The 18,685-nt window shown below is 30.4% G+C and overlaps 1 protein-coding gene across 2 annotated transcripts in view; it reads right to left on the reverse strand.

The window, feature by feature from the left end:
* The window catches only part of LOC143198219 (uncharacterized), a 376,811-nt gene that overhangs the window by 165,860 nt on the left and 192,266 nt on the right, over positions 1-18,685 (reverse strand). For both annotated transcript variants that reach the window (XM_076407333.1, XM_076407332.1), the window contains exons 3-4: positions 15,480-15,547; positions 11,050-11,265 (exon numbers count right to left, since the gene is read on the reverse strand). In XM_076407333.1, coding sequence (XP_076263448.1) covers positions 11,050-11,265; positions 15,480-15,547 — 284 coding nt within the window. The remainder of the gene's footprint in view (positions 1-11,049; positions 11,266-15,479; positions 15,548-18,685) is intronic.

Consider the following 18,685-nt stretch of genomic DNA (forward strand, 5'->3'; position numbering starts at 1 on the left):
TAGTAAATTCGTTTTAAATTAGACTATTTTCGCCTTCCAATTTTAGGCATATTCTAAATAAAAATAGACATAATGCGTCGGAGCATATAACCGTATCAAATATATGAAATGTATGAGAAAAGCGATATTTTCAGGAAACACTTTATAAGTGGGAACCATTTCAAATTATTACTTGGTATATTTATCATAATTGAAAATGACAAGTGATGGAATCGTGAACTATTGTTCGATAGATTAGAAATTAACAATTTAGTAATTAACTTGAAGAGTGATTCGGATAGTGAAAGTGATAGTAACTGAATGAAACATTCCTGATGTTGACTTATGCCTCAATTACCAATCCAAATTGTGGGTAAGATTTCTGTGCAAAGACATGTGTAATTGTTCAGAATATATATTACGGTTTGGAATGTATAATGGGAAAATGGATGCTAACCGTTTTACAGAAGTCATGATAAATGCACACACGCCGTAACAGAAGAAAATAAGAAGAACTATACTTGTATCAACATGACTTGACATGACTGACAAGAAACGTGAAATGGAAACTCAGCAACGAAGGAAACAAGAACTAAACGTAAAAGGTAAATATGCTTTTCAATGAAAATAACATACGTTTCTTGGTTATAAAATGATTAATTAGGTGGATTAGGCCTCCAAGGGATACCACTACATAAAAGACGCGCCTAGAATTATACATTGTAGGTGGTGTGGAAAATAGTTTAATGTAAGCAACCCTATTAACCCTAACCCCCAACTATTATGGCCGCTAATTTAGTGTAGTTTAAGTTTTTTGATAATATAGGATTAGATTTACAATAATACTAAAATAAAACATATTAGTTATCATTACTTTTATGCCAATATTTTATTACATTCGAATTTTATATCAAAGTCCAAATAAGCAAATAAAAGTAATGTGACAATGTTGCGGCGTTGAGGCGCCATATATTTTGATGAGGTGAGTTCACTGTTATTTTGGACCGATATATAACTAGTGATTGCCCTGTGGTCGAAATTCGACCACATTTTGTTAAGTTAAGTTTGTTTACCTTATAATGGGTAAAAGGGAATAATGTAATTATGTAAACAGTATTTTTAATATAAGAAGTTTCAATTAAGTATAACAAAGTACCACAAGTAAGTTTACTTTCAAAAGAGTAACAACCTGATACACGATCTTTCTTTAATTATACGTTATAAAAATAAATGAATAATTGAATAATTGAATAATAGATAAAGTAATACATTTTGTACATTAAAATACAGAATATATGAGTAAAACAATTTTGAAATTGATATTTGACTTTAGAATGTATCTTGAAACAAGAACGAGCACACTTAGGCAATATATAAAGGAATGCATGTAAAACTAGCTAACCCGGCAGACTTCCTACTGCCCCAATCTATAGATCTAATAATCCCTAATTAATAAAAAAAATGCTCGGTATGAATGAGTTTTTATTATTACTTTCGATTAATTACACATGATGTTTCATACTTAAAAAACAGAGTTTTACTGAAATACTGGCTATTTATAAGGTTTCAATTGGATATTTACAGACATACACAGATATGACACGCGCAAACACGCGACGTATAATTGTCCATGCGCGAAACAGGGAAACTCCAAGTTGATTCCGCAAACTTCCAACGACTGGCCTTGAGATTTATTTATGGTCATCGCAAAGGCCAGACGTACTGGACATTGTAAAGGTTTAAAATCGAACGGTAAATCCGTTGGAATCATCAGTATACGAGGGATCAAGACATCCACTCCTTTGTATTTTCCCTTTATGATTGTTGCCTCAATGACGTTATTCAACATCTTTTTCACAGCTAGTCTTATTCCATTGCACAGTCGAGATTGATTAATGTTACGGAGCATAATGATAACTGATTCTACTTTTAACATCAAATTGAGAGGTGGTACTCCAGGCAATTCCAGTGAATTTAAAAACTCCTTGGGGAGTTGATTACGTCGTCCTGGTTCATAACGGTGTCGAATGATTTGAAGGAAACCAACTGTCCCGGAAGAAAATTCTGAATAGCCGCATTGAGATCCTCGATAATCTCGAATCTTCGAAATTTTTCCTCCTGACCATTTTCTAAATGGACTACTGTAGGGCGTCTTTCATTGATCGCAAATGAAAAGATACGCCAATTTACTTCATTGCTACTTACATAGCGACCCATCTGGTACTGTGATATTTCGTCATTTCCATTGGTTACAGCGAAGACGGCCACATTGCTACCTCTGTTAACATAATTACATATGTATTTTATCGACTTCACAGAGTTACAATATTCCACATTGATGTGAGTCTCAAAAGCTTTGGATAATATTGGCGAGTATGGCACGATTCAGCGATTGTCTACATCAACATTTTGTCCTCTTACCTTCACAACTACCGATCGCCCATTGTCCACTACTGATCGCCGACGATACAATGAGTATCCATCATTTTCCGTTATGGTTTCAGAAATCAAGTCTCTTGGGTATCTCTTGGAACACTTGCCGTCAGCCATATAGGGTGAATTGTAGTTGAAAACAAGGTCGATGTATCATGTATTTGGTCACTACTGCATGCAATTTTGGGCCAACTGTGGAAAGGTGGGCATGAAATTGTCCTGTGTAATATGTGTAGCGCCAAATAATGTCATCTGGAAACAGCTGTTATATTTATGAATGTTGGCCAAGAAGTGCTTAGAATCATTTCCAATCCGAGACACTAAAGGGAATAAAGGATCTGCTGCTGGATTTTGCTTTGCCTCCAGCACAACATAATCCAGTAGATTCACCACTGTATTTTAACGCCTTGCAATATTTACAAATTATTATCATTTCCCCAATTGTTACCGATTTGTCGGCACAATAATCTATTGCCGCATCATAGTAGAATGCAGCTCGTTCCAGAATTACAGTTGTTACTGTTGTTGTGTTTGATGTGCACGAACTCGTTGCATTCTAGGCCTATCTAATTTATTATCACTCTGTAAAGAACGCAATTCTGACATAGCAATGCGACTATTGTCTTGATCTGTCTCTCTCTAGTCATCAGTGCGGCTAGCGCTTGAGGTAGCTCTTCGCACATTTGATTGACTGCGATGACCTAAGCCAGGTCGTCTTCACCTCGCGCGAGGGTGAAAAAGTGAGATAAGTTCTCGCGGACTTAGCAATAAAGTCTTAACACCTTAATATTTATCATTGCTTCAGAATGTTTACAAATCCACTGTAAATAATTGATAATATCTTGGATTTATTTGTTCGGTATCGATGTGTTCCATGTAAGAAAATTATATAGTAAGATTTGAATTTTTAATTGCTGCATATTCTAATTACTTCATTTATTTATTCATATAGTCTATATTTTAATTATAGAATTATAGTTCTCAGTTAAAATATATATTGCAAAAACAATAGATACTTTAGGCTAATTAAGAGAATGATTCCCTTCCTATATTTTTAAACTAAACTGCATATTTTTTTGATAATTTATTCCACTATTCAATCCCACACTTGCAGATAGCTTATTTTTAATTTGCCTTATATAGTTCTCGTTTATCGCCTGCCCTCTACTTTGAAAAATGAGAAATTAAAATTATATGAAGCTATTTTATAATTGTTAATATTCCGTTCAATATTAATTTGATCTATTGATGCTTAAATTAAGTATTTAATACATGCTTTATTTGGTTACTGCAAGATAACTGCAATAAATCAGAAATTAATAGCACTACGATTTACAGAAAAATCTTAATAATCTTTAGAATTACCTCTAGTACAATGATACACTATGCCTCTAGAATCATATAAATTGTTATCAGTCCTTAATCTAGGAGAATTTTTCTTAAGTGTTTCCTGTTAACTAGATAACAGCTTAAATCAAATGGTGATTTCAAAATTCTCAATATACTGTAAACAGAGAAGACAGATTATTGTTATTCTCGTATTTTGTTAATCTGCGTTGGGCTGAAATTTTTGCATATGTGGAGTTTTTCTTTCTTGCTATAACTCATTAATAGTTCCAACAATGTGGAGATAAATTAAAGTTAAATAAAATCTTAAAAAATACTACTTAAAATTAAATTACTTTGTTTTAAAATGTTTTAGGCACTCACTTTCCGTTTTAATATTATTTCAAATGTTGGGTTTATGTGAGTTTATGTTATTTTAATATATTTGTTTATATATCTTGTGTCACCGACCGGACGGCTATTCCTCGTTGCTTGATTTGGGCGCATTTTGTTCTATTGGAATTTACTTATTTGTAGAGCATAAAATATTTAGGACTGAATTGTATAATAAAAAACCGACTGGCGAGTGACCAACTTAGAAATCATCCCAAAAGACATCCGGTCTTATCCAACCTGGTTACTGGCGTGACTGGGATCATTTTCCTTGTCGGATTTTACACTCTTGCCTAGGACAATCACAAATATTAAATAATCACAAACATAAAGGTACGACCATTCCCCAGCAGAATTCGAACCCGCGGCCGATTAATACACTGATTCTTGTTAGAATTTGCACAACCGTGGCACAAAACAAGAGCTACAGGTACTTCAAAAATAATGGTATTATTGAAAAATTAATAAAGAAGCGATAGTGAAGTAATAATGAAGAAGGGACAATTATGGTTAAAAATAACAGCTGCATCAATAACACAATATGAAATGTTTTTATTGCAATGGTTCAATATGTATTTCCTTTTTTGCATTATATTTCGTGGTATTAATTAGCTGTAAGTTTTTTTTAGTTTTTTTGAAACCGAACCTTTTATATATACCGAACTTTTTTATATAAGAAAATAATGTTGGAAAATCTTAAAAATATATCTATATACTACTACTTGTTTCCTGTTAGTTAATTATTAGGCTAAACACTAAATTTAATATTTTTTTAATTTTAACTCATTAGATTAAATAAATAATTATTTATGTCAAAAAAGTATCCATAATACATTTAAAATATTTACTATGTCAAATTACATTGAGTTTAGACACCCGGTGATTCGTTATCTAAAGTTAATCATTCGCATTATGACGTATAAATGATAACAAGTTTAAAAATAATGATTTAAATTGAGAGTGAAATGATGTTAATCAATCTCGGCTTTGTTATAAATTGGTAGAAAAAATTATTGCTGTACTACAAAAAATAACTGATATAATAAGATGTTTTTTTTGTAATTAGCTATATTTGTTTATTATGATATTATTTTTGTTAGTTTGGTTATTATTTTATATTACTTATGATATTCGTAACATATATTTAACAGTATAATTCCTATTTTTTGAGATTAGAAGCTAGCCAAAAGTCTGGCAGACCTAAATTAAGCCAATAGAATGATTATATTGTCATATAGTCGGTTATTTATTTAAATAATGTTTATGTTTTTAGAGAATCAATGCTCTACCAGAGGACGCATTATTGTAATGAGCAAACAAAATCTTTGCCTAGAATCCCAAACTCTCAAAACTTAATGCTCAAGTAATATACATCGTTGAGAGTATGATAAAGGAATTCATAACGAACGTCATCACAATTCCAGTCTTCGATTTTCGATTTTTTAAAATTTAATTTAAATTCTTAAATTTTTTTATTGCAAGAGTAAGATATTAATTATATATTAATACAGGTGTTGAGTAATAATGACCCTTATTATCTTTTTTCATTGTTTTAGATATATTAAAAACAACGAGTGCATAAATAAAATAATATTTATGGCTTTAACCATATCAGCAAGATTATTATTCATGTAGATATTTACATTTTTATTGATTTGCGTAATTACGGTTTAGACTACATAAAATATCGATAAGTTTGATAATTCTTGAGAGATATACAGCATATCAGAAAGGTCGAAAAAATTGATAAGAATTAATAGTTTTATTTAACACATTATAATAAAATTTGTAATTGGGAGTACTTTTTTCAATTAGTTGTCATCATACTGTCATTTCTAGGTTAATTTCGCATGTTTTTGAACTAGTTTCTGGTGAGTTTATGTCTTGAGGATAGAGGGAATTCAGTAGATGTCCACTGGTTCATATATTTCAAAGCCGCAACTTTCTCTCTCATTCGAATAGCGCTCAAAATAACCCAATTACCTCGTATCTCAAGCCACCTTTGCCGATTGAAAATTCCCTACTTCAAGTAGCCGACAAGACTGAAAGCCTTCTAGGAGGAAAACTTTTGACGAATTCAAAATTCTTATGTTTAAATACAATCCAGCTTACATACTTCTGCAGAGTAATCTCAAACTATTCGACTAGTTGTTCATAGCCGATTACAAAATAATTGAGTTAATCGACCGCTCTTCAGGAGGAATCGCTTCGCTAGTCCATGAGATACTTACTTCCCAACACTTATTTACCCCTTGAAACCGCCCTTGACGCAGTTGCCATCAAGTTTACTTCCACTCGTTTGTTTATGTTTTTGTTTGTTATGTTTTGTTAATGTTTTATTTTTCGCAGCACCTACTCAGCACCTATGACATTGCTCGATCCTCTACCTTGACATCGATATCATGACATTAAGTTACTATGTCAAAAATGTTACTTCGACACAAATCAATATAAATCGTTATTTCGACTTAAATATTTTTTAAACCTTTTTCATTTAATTTAATTTTATTTCAATACAAATTCATTAAGTTTTCGTAATTACTTAATAATACTCAATTCAAATATAACACATTTTAAAGTATAACCTGTTATCAAGACAAAAGACCAACCTTCTACCTATGTGAAAGACAAATTGTAAAAAATATTGATCACGACAAGTCCGATTTAGAACGTCCTTAACTAAAATTCATGAAATCAACAATATAGCAATTCAACACGTACCAAATGTATAAACGAGATATTCCTTTTCTGTGGCTCTCCGAGTATACAGAGAGCATTTGTATACTTTTCGAGAAAAACGTAGTATTTGACATGTGAGTATGTTTGCAGGTTCCTTTAAGAAGACGAGAGCTCTTTATAAACAAGAGATACCTGTTTTATCGTGTCAAAAATGCATTAAAATTAGCTGTACAAATTGGAAACCATTGTTGTTTGAATTTATATCAAATATATTACATAATTTTTAGTACAATAATTCATATTGACCCTTTTATTGACATTGACGGGCTAGATGATAATCCGAAGAAGTAATCTTAACAAGTAAGAAGATAAGTAAAATTTCAAGGTAAGTAAGACCTCTTAGGCTACATAATGCCTTTCTTAATATAGCGGTCTTTTCTCTTCATGCCTTGTTGCGAATCTTTTACCTCCTGAATATAGAAAAAAAATGGTAAAGTTAAAAACTACTTTATGTAAAGTAAACTTAAGTGACATATATAGTCGGTATAAAAAGATAAATGGTCAAGGACTTTATCTTCAACTATCAAGTGGCACCAACTGTGCGCTTCCTTGACCAGATATTTTTCTATCTGAATATTCTTGAAGACTGCTGAAGACTCGTGGATAATTAGACGGATACATAACATTTCTGTCCCTGTTGCTCCTACCTGGGGTACCTCTAACCTAACACTTTTTCACATGCTTGGTTTCACATCTAATTTTTTACACACTGTTAGAGAAGCGATATCTTAGAAGTTAGCTATTTAAATGTTCTGAACTAATACATATGTGTTTGAAGTAATTTTTGTTGATATAAATAACCGTGACATAAGTAAACTCCACACACATTGATATATAAAAGGCCTAAACTCTACGGGTTTAGTTCAAATGCTTAAGTAAAGTTTGCCTTTAAGAATTATTGTTGATTAAAAAACATATTTTTGCATAGAAGCAGATGTATTAAGATTAAAATGTTTATTATTCTGTAATGTTAATTGTATTTCAATAGGTTAGTATAATATCAGAAAAATAAAACTACTTTTTCCACAATGAAATATAAGGCATGTCCTTAAACGCGATAACATTTCTGGAAATTCAGAAGAATTCCGACTTTCCTGCCCTAGTAAATCTTTTAACGGTACTTCATATATAGAAAACAACCTAATAAAGTCCCAACTGATCCTTTTTCTTAAAACAAAAACATATAATGTGACTTTTTACCATGATCCGTATGCGGCCGGTTACACCGTCCTAGGATGCTTGAAAAATTTGATAGCCTTTGGCGGTACGTGCTCAGGTTCGAAAATCATAATGCTGACCAATAAATGCAATCTTAGGCTGATATAAAATCGATAGACTTTGAATTGGCTGTTGACTATTGAAAACAAGGATGTTATTGGAAAATCCTTCACCCCGTGAGTGACAAAAGAGTTAAAGTGGATAGTTTTTTAAAAGTGATTAAACAGAACAAACCACATACGCTACTCTTTATATGGGATGGTAAATTTTTTTAAAATTTTCATTTGTATTTTTATATTCCTATATAATATATTTAAGGATTTCATAGAAATTTTAATCTAAGTTCATCACGTACATATGTTCTGTAAGAAAACTTTTCGTGATGTTTAATGTACAATTTATGTAATGTTAAATCGATATATTTACTGGGTGTTTGTTATGTGCATTAAAATTAATATATTGTTAACTAATTAATTAACTAATTGGTTCTCTCACTTTGGCCGAAGTATTTCTTCCTTCGACATGGACTACAGAACGACGCTTTTGGAACGCCAGGGATACATTCTTCGGTACCACCTCGTAGAGTTCATATCTCTATGGTAATATAACATTTCTGTTAAAGTTTATGTGTTTACTGTATCACCCTAAATATACTTAATATTGTCTAACTTAATATATTGTTGACGTTTACGCTGGTGTTTAAATTTAAAGAACGTTTAATGTATTAAACGGACTGTATTGTTTTCTAGTATTCTTAATGTTTTCTAGTATTCTTAATGTATAAGTATATTTTTAAACCAGAAAAAATATTTTGCAGATTATATTTTGTTGAAGTAAATTTTCATCAAATTACACTTTGGAGAAGTTTGATGTAAAAATCAATTATGGCTTTGTTAATTTTTTTCAAAACAAATTCATTACTATAAATTCAAAAGACTAATCGATAAATGGTATATTTGCCGTTTCGACCGATGACCTTCTAGCAAAACCATAATTCTGTGATTATAAAACGTTGTATTTGTTTGTGTGTAAAAAAACTGAACTATGTGATTTGTACGTGACTCTTTTGAGTTCACATTTATGCCATTAAGAAAGTTTAGCAGGAACAAATGGTAGTCAGATGGGGTAAGGTCGGGGCTATACGATGGATGCATCAACATTTCCTAGCCAATCTCTCTTAACTCTTGTCTGTTATGTAAATGATTTAAAATCGGTCTCCAATGGCCATTACACAGTTTTCGAATGACCTGTGCTGCGCTTTTCCATTTACAAGGTAAAATAAGTTTCACTGTTGGATACTTTTGTACCTAATATATTATATGGGTCAACCTTTTAAAAGCGCTGTAGTATGGCATTATTGCATAAATATTTCTACAGATATACAACTTTATGCTTAGCTGAAACTCCAGCTATCCACTTACAAGCTTATTTTATATTAGCAGATATTGAGACAGTGTGGAGTTATGAAATTCAGCTGTGAGGCTGCTCCAGTGACTACAATGTCCAAGTTTCTCAGAGGTAACAAAATAAGGTGCTGAAGTATATAGGGAATGCGCTTTGCGGCCTAGAAACTGACATGATTACGGACACTATCAGAAGATTCCCATCAAAGAAAATCTCTTCAATCCATGTGTCAAGATTGGCTCAAGTTTTAGTACACTACGGTGACGGCACTGTGGTCTTATAACAACAGTCAGCTGACGACGTCGCATTAAACATAATTTGGAACTTGTTTTTATGTCGTGATTGTGCTCCAGAACGTGTGAACTTTCTAATTCAATAAATGGCCGTTAGTGGTCAGGAAAGTAACAAATTGAGTATTTTCGTGCACTAGAACCATTTTTAAATATGTACAGTTGATTTGGATTCAGCATCCTTGTCATTTATTACATTCAAATTTCAACTATTTCCTTGTTCATCAAAATGTACTTTTCTATTAGTTTTAAATTCATCTGTTATGATTAAATAATTAAGGATATGCTAAAAGATAATGAGTTAATATTTGCATAATTATTTTTATATAAACAACGTGAAATAGGAAAATTTGGAAAAAAGGAAAGTGTTCACCATAAATATATGACTTTACAATTATGATATCGTTGGATAAAATAAATAATGTTCTATAAAAAGTGGTGAAATGTGTATTTATAGAGTTTTTAACAAAGATGGGTAGATGTTGATATCTAACACCACAAGCTGGGTATAAGGTACTAAGAAAATACTTGTGCAGTCTTCGTGGCTTCTCACGGTGGCACTAATCCAATTATTTCATTTTAAATCACCCCTTTGATTTGACTTTTATTGACATATGCCATAGGAATTCATATTCCATTTCAGTAGTTGTTTAAATTTGTGCAAAAGGGAATCAGTTCATGCTGATTGCGGGGTAACGCTCACTAAGTATCATTAAAATACGGTTTTTGAAAAGGTACAATGATATTAAGCATACAAAATGCCCCTAAATAATCTTTGTGGGTACCATTGGTGCATGCATTAAGTTTTTTAATAAAATAAGCATTGGATATTCTTAATATTACAATAAATAGCATGTGATAATATTTCAGTTTGTTTTTATTTTATAATTAAAGTTATTATTTTATAATTGTTTATTTTATAATTTAAGTTAAAATAAAGTAAAAGCTAAAGTTTATACTGTAACATAGAGGGGTTGTGACGTCATACATTTGACCTGAGCTCACTGTTATTTTGGAAGAACTCTACGTGTAGAAAGCTTGCTGGCACGGAATCTAAGAATATAAGGTGATATGTTCCATACAATTTTTTACCATGATGTCAAAGATTTAGTTAATAGGCCTACTGACAATTTAAGACATATTCAGCATAATCCAGTATAGATATTTCATAATTTTATAGAACATTTTAATTAATTTATTTTGCATTAGAGAATCGAAATGAACGTAAATTAATCTAATGAATCAGAAAATGGTGATTATTCCTTACCGCATAATTTGTGTCTGCCCCCTGTACGTTCTGAACTGTTGCTGGTCGTCGCAAAATGCACGAATCCTCTGGTGCAGGGCACGTTTAGCCGTTCTAGCTCCACGACGAGCCCTCTGTCATCCGGGGTCGCGGGGAACCAGACACGGCAATCGGCAGAAGAGGGCAAGTCGGCCTGGGTCAGCGTAGCTACGGTCGGCCGCAGAATCAGATGGCAATCTGAAAATAAGATAAATCAAATTGAAGCGATGACCTAATTAAAATATAAAAATGTGTTTTTAGTTATCTAAATAGCAGTAAGAAGCAGTTTTAATTGCTTGCATGAATTCTAATTTTTTTTAACTGTGAATTTATTGAGAAAAATTGGTACAGTATATATTAATCAAAGTAATTTCAATCATATTTTGCTTGTTATTATATCTTTTTCAAGCGGTCTAATCATCGACCCATTTTCTCACTTCTTCAGAAATTTAAAACAGTAAAACATTATTTTTTGCGCTTGGGATTGTCGCAGTTGATCATCGTTATATAATAATACATCACAAAAATCTTCTTTTTTGTCTGGATAGTAGTTAACTCGTTATTCAATTCAGTCAATTCGTTAGTATCCATAAGTTTCAACTATTTTGGCTCTATAATTCTTTGCTGCTCTTTGTCACCACCAGCATCAGCAGCATTACCATAAGTATCTAAAAATTTGTTAGATGAATAGTAAGTAGATTTCTTTGAATTAAGAGAAAAAATAAATGCCGAAAATATAATTTTTAGCATATTATGATAGCGCCTGTTTATACTGAATAACCCAATGATACTCAGAGGAAAACAGTCTTTCTATGCAGAGAAATGTGAAACCAATCGAACTTAACAGTTTTGATAATTTTGGTAATAATTAAGTTCCTACGATTAGATATTTAAAAATATTTTCTACGTATTACAAAAAGAGTGTATTTTTCTGGATGCTTTATTAATATTACTGAACAATTATAATGAAATTTTAGTGTATTTAAATATCTATAACACCATTCTTTTGTTTGGCATTAATAGAGTGATATATATTTAGTTTATCAGTACGTGTTGGTAGTCTTTGTACAGTTTTTGTATGTGATAAGTGAGGAGTTGATCTGTTGGCGAATGACATTAATTGGTAGTTATTTAGATTTTGTAAGACATAACAAAGTTGTAATTTCAAGTTTCAGAATTAGTGAGATTTGTTTCCATCATAATCAAAGCAAAAAGAAAATGATGAACATTGATTGTTTATTAATATATAGCAATTTTAAACTGTATTGTTTCTTTGATTTTTTGCATGGTTAGTACACAATTAGTTACATGGTACACTGTATGGTTAGCACATAGTACATGGAAAGTTTTACATGATTAGCTCATTATACAACCATATCATCTTACGGTAAATTAAGTTAATTTTTGGATATTTTTGGATATGTAGTTATGGAAATATTTTTAAGTTATTTAGATAATCTAGGGTTAAAGGTTTTTACAAAAATTCTATCTTGCTGAAGAAATAAAATTTTTGAAATAACTAATAATGTCATGTAATGGTCTCATTGAATTCAATTTAACATTGAACATGAATATGTAATATGTTTATATCTTGTAAGGTAGGAGTATAATTTCAAAAGTCTGCAAACATAATACGATTTCATAGAAGACCACATATTGATATGATAAACTTACTCATTAGAGATTAAACATTTTCTGTAAAATATGTTCAACTGTTATATAAGTACACACGGTTTTGGACCTGAGCAGCCGAAAGCTTATATAAGTTTATCGGTATGAGTTTATAAAGTAAATTGAGAGGCCAAATCTAAATCAACAGGCCGTTTTTCAAAATTGGTTTTAGTTGTTGAAATATTTAATAAATTTGTTATTATTATTTTTGACCATTAAGCTTATTGAATTAAAAAGTATTAGTGATATATAAATAAAGATTGAATTGAGGCTTTTATACTGCTTGGTATCAGTTTCATGTATTAGGGTCCAACAATAATCATACTTTCGTCTAAAATTGTATGCATTGAATCGAAGCATCCATTAGATTGCACTGCGTGAGCATGGGTATCACTGGTTTTTTATTTAAAATGTGGAGTAAAGCCACCTTTATACTCTACTTAAAACTGTTTATGAACTGTTCTTTTTTTGAAGAACGCTAAAATAGCGCTATTTCTATTTCTGTATGTACTAACTGATATGGTTTATGACAGACTCACGTATTTTTGGGGTCAATAAATATCATTCCTGAAATCGTGATGCATGCAACTATGCTCTTTGTTTCGATAAATTCCAAACCGCGAGTCTAATGTATCAGTTAATTTTGAGAAATTAATCATGTAATTCTGCTCTATCAAAATCGTTTTCATCGCTAGCTAGTGATGAATACAAAGTTTTTAAGTTTTTGAGGCATTTTTTGCACTTGTACCTGGACAAGTCGGTAACATATACAAGTGATGATACGTCAGAATATTTATGTTGTCATGTTTTTTGCATTTATGCCGACAACGTTCATCTAGAAATCATCTACTTAATTTTACTGTTCTCTCCCTAATGTTGGCATAGAAAACTAAAAGTATACATTTTAACACATTGACCAGTTTTAAAGCTTTGTTCTGCGCGCTTTACAAAACAACATCGATACACATGGTTTGTCAATATCTCTTACAGCAAAACCAAATTACTGAAAATACTCATCTTGGCCATGATTGATATCATCTTTGCATTTGTGATGATGTATTCATATTTACCGAGCATATAACGTCTACAAACGTAAGAAAAACATGTTGAAACGACTTTGAAACTTTCTTCGTTTATTTTTACGCGTTCCAAAGCACAATCACAGCAGAAAAACATGTTTCAAATCATGTTTAATGCAACGTCATCAGCTGATAGCCGTTATAAGAACGCAGCGCTACCATGATACGTGAATTCAAAAACTAGAACCAATTTTGACACACGGATTGAGGATCTAAGTTCAAGGCATCAAATAACGTTAATAATTATTCTCGGCGGCTATTGAATCTAAAGGTGGACCCAAATATGTAAAAAAAACTTCTGTTATTAGAGCAAATCGAGTAATATTTAATATTGATATATTTCAATGTTGGAAATAGAATTAATTTTTTGGTTTTATTTATTTTCAATTATATTTTTTAATAATAATTTACTCTGTTTTGTTCCTTTATTTACGATAATTTTTCGTGTCTTTCTTATATAAAAATGGTATAACAGGGCATAGGGAAAATTAGTCTCAAAAGATCCAGAAATGTTTGTCATTATATTGTCCAAAAGTATATATAGTATAATTTATGTAGTATATTTATAGAATAATTTTAAGAATTAATTTATAGATTAATTTTCCTGTATTTCTGTTAATTATTTCATATTGGCTCTAAATTAACGTTGACAAGTATAGGCATAAGTAATAAGCATATTTAGCATTTACTCAGGATTTAAGATAAAAATAAATTTGTCTGTGTCTTTCAAAATTTTCTTCAGATATTGAGTAATGTTATCATTTAAATTGACTTCTGGTATACGCCAATAAATAAAAAATTGTCAGTTATAGGCGATTGAGGTGAGAGCCATTAATGAAGTTAGGAAATTAGAACTATTGTTCTTGATAATGTATCATCGCGAACAATCAACTTATGCTCCGGATTCATAGCAAGGATTTTAGAATAAACAACACAAACATCGGTTTTACTTTATCAAGGCCCGTTGTATTTAAACATTCAAAGGCAACAGTCGTGATAGTATAATGTACTTGCTAGTTTCGACAAAAAGTTATAATTAGTGAGACGCTTTCTAAAAATTTTTGTACCTTCGTTTGTAGGCACTATTTTTACTCTAAGTCTACAATGTTAACTTTTACTCACATAAGTGATTTTGGCGTATGGTTTTTCAGTCCCTAATATTCTAAATCTACTTTCTGAGCTTCGTGAATAAGTAGTAGTTGTTAAAATATAGGAAAATCAAGTTTCGATTCTACACACACTAATAAATATTTTAAATTTCTTTTAAATGTTATCCCATGGTCTGGCAACATGATGATACCGTGTCGAAAGAATGATGTTGGCTTGGAGCGATCCAATCATCGATTCATTTTCATATTTTCTCCACAAGAGGTAGAACTTTCCGGGAAAAACACTATTTTAGGTAGATAAATGTCAAATCATTAAATTTAACACTTTGGGTTGTGTAACCGTTGTTTATATTAATATTCCGTATTTGCATATAATAATGTCCTTTTTGAGATGACTGTGAACAGTCGGCTTAGAGAATATATGAAATACAATAAAATATTTATACTTTCAGTAATTTTCACATGAAGTTATGTTATTATAAGGCCATACGTTCTAAAACCTAGAAAACGAAAGAGATAAGTAGAAAGTAAATTGCTATATGCTGTTTCTTACCTTTACTGATAGGAAAAGTAAAAGTCGATCTGTAGTAGGAAGCATGATCTTCTATTTTGTAGTAAACACTGCAACAAAAAGAAAACAAATCAATAGCATGAGGCAATATTTTCGTTTCAATGAGGTCAATGTTATACATTCACTGGTTCTGTTTTGAACAATTTCTCATAATTATCAATATTTTAATGAACGTCATGAAATTAACCCGCACTTATCGATGTTTTTCTTTTTCAAACTATAGATACTGATTATAACAATTATCCGTTAATTTGTGAAATAAAACTTACATCAGTTGCGCTAGTGAAACTATAAACAAATATACAGAGTGTCAATAATGTGTAACATTATTCATTTAATAATTTAATAGAAATAATTTATTGTTAATTATTTTTCCAAATAAATATCTGTATGTGGACAGAGCTCAATAGACACATGATATATCATTACAATTATATTTAAAAGTAGCTGCATTAGGAACTAAATAATTAAAAGACAGTATGTGTGATGCACACTGAATGAGATAAATTTCAAATATATACCAACCAGATTACCAGTTCAAATAAACCATTGTTCTAATTTGGTAGATCGTTTTGTTGTAAATGTTATCTAATAATGAATGTACGTTTTAGTAAGGACTTAGATATTATTATATAGGATTACGCTCTTTCAACGGCGACTTTCTATATATATTGGCGACGAATTGGTCCAATTGGTCCATATTAAAAGGAGACAACCTGAAATACATGCAGCTCATAGACAACCATGTCATTCCTTTGCAATTGCTTCCTTCAAATTGCAAGCTATTGAAATTTAGGACAGTCAAATTCATCAATCAAATTTATCAGCTGCATTATAACATTATTAGTATGTTATATTACAGATTTAGGAACGAATTCAAACCGTTAGTCTTATGTCGTAAAGTCCTATCGCTGAGGTCATTGGAATTTCACCTACTTATAATATGTTTTAACTTATTCCTGGTACTTATCCTTAGAACAGACCCAAAATTGAGTGAGTAATTTTTAAATTTTGGGATTCGAAATCCTCGTGGTATATATACACGGATTTTGATTAAAATTAGTAGTTTTTTTAATTTGTATGAAAGCTCAACACGCCTTGGACTTCCTTAATTGCTTTCTAATTACCTTTTGAGCAATTGGACAGCTATCGAAATGATAAGTTCGTGATAATGAATCTGAAATATTCGGAAACCAAAAATTAAAAATTATAATATTTAGTTGCCTAAATGACTTTATTGGTATTAATAAAATGACACTCAACATATAATACAATTTTTTAACGTTACACTTTAACTTTGTCTTTTTAATGTTAGTGGACGGGTTCTTATCGGGGTTAATCTATTTAATCTTGAAATAATGGTTAAGTATTAAAACAGATGCAATATTGAAATAACGTCGAATTTAGTGTTACTATTTATGAATATGGCGTTCTGAGAACTTATTGGATAATTTGGAATCTAATTTTATAGGTGTTTACACAAGAAATACAATATAAATGCGATACATTTTTTGCAAATTTATATTATATTAGTTGCTTTTTAATTTATACCAATTTGGACAATATATTTTTTTTACATTTCAGAGTATTATTTCTATACGTATAACGGGATGCCATGTGTTTATAATCATCTTACTTAATTTGTATGGCAACATACTATCCCCCGTTGTTTTTTATTGACATAAAGATATTTTTATAAGAAGTACTATCTTATCAACACTGTATTTAATGTCTTTGTTAATTGCACATATTTTGTATCTGTCTTAATGTATTAGCGAATAAATTGATGAATATCTTGTTAATTCAAGTAGTATTTTATCAGCTATGTAAAGTGGGGCACATAGTGTAATGTGATATTACAATACGATCTAGTAACCTGGTTTCCTTTAGTAGTGAGTTCATATATTATAAGTTAATGTAAAGCTAGTATTTTAACATAAATAACTGTAATACTTTTTTAATAATGTTCAGGATATTATTATCTTCCTTGTGCTTGTCATAAAATTTAATTGTGTAACGTCCATGTTCATCTTATCTGGTCGACTAGAAGTTATCTTTTTTATATTAAAATTACTTACTAATGTAGATAGCTTCAGATAGAGAGTATTTTCGATAAATATGTAGAAGAACACAATAGCACTACAGTGGTTTTTTTAGGAATAAAATTTAATTTTTTTATGAAATGTGATAAGTTATGTATATATTGAGTAATATTTTTCAATAAATAATCCATATATAGCCAGCTCGCATAGTGTCACATTTTACCGTTCACACACTTACAGTTCTTTTGTGTATTTTGAGACTAATAGATATTAAGAGTTCTGTTTGGCTATGCTACATGAAATCAAGAGATACAAATCAAATCAAACAATAATATACGAAAAAGAAAAAGTCAATATCTAGTGTATAGAGGAAATTTTAAACTATTAATTAAGTAATTTTTTAAAATTATTTTTGGCAAGTCCCTTTTATAAGAATATCCTTTATTGGTTAATCCCTAGTTTCTCCTAGTTTATTCGCCATAAGTTTCTCCCAGTACAAATTTAAACAGTATTCCTTTTTAAAATCAAATGTGTCTAGTTTATCCAATATTAATATCTTAACACACTATTGAGGTTAACTCTTGTTATGCTGTTAACAACGTATTCATATATTACAATTTAAAAGTCGTAATTTAATAAATTAATATTAAATATGATTTACAGTGGTGTAAATATTTCCTCTTGTCTATTAAGTAGAAACAATATCACTACCAAAATATAATTTGTAAATTAAAGAAAACTTTCCTTAAATGTATTCTAAGTAGAAATACAAAACAAAATGAATGTAATACCATAGAAACTATTTTAAAAACGCCTTGAGTGTCTCATTAAGCTTAGGGACCATAAAGAGGCTTATATTAAATATTTTTTATTTAATATTAAAGTGGGTAGTAAAGATATCGCTTATTATTTTAATGTTACCAAAAAAAATAATCTTAGTAGTTATACTTTAAAATACAATTACTTTCGATTAATTACTACAAAATATTGTCTTAGCAACAAACTAGAGATATAAAATCTATTATGAATATTATTATTGTGTGCATTTACAAGTAATTTCATCGGGGTTTAATATCGTTTTTCGCATGTATGATACTGTTATAATTATACTGTATAATTACAAATAATAATTAGTAATGGTAATCA

The sequence above is a fragment of the Rhynchophorus ferrugineus genome, unplaced genomic scaffold (genome assembly GCF_030347505.1).
Source record: "Rhynchophorus ferrugineus isolate W39M unplaced genomic scaffold, kcgeb_rfMv2 rfM6, whole genome shotgun sequence".
Taxonomy (NCBI): domain Eukaryota; kingdom Metazoa; phylum Arthropoda; class Insecta; order Coleoptera; family Curculionidae; genus Rhynchophorus; species Rhynchophorus ferrugineus.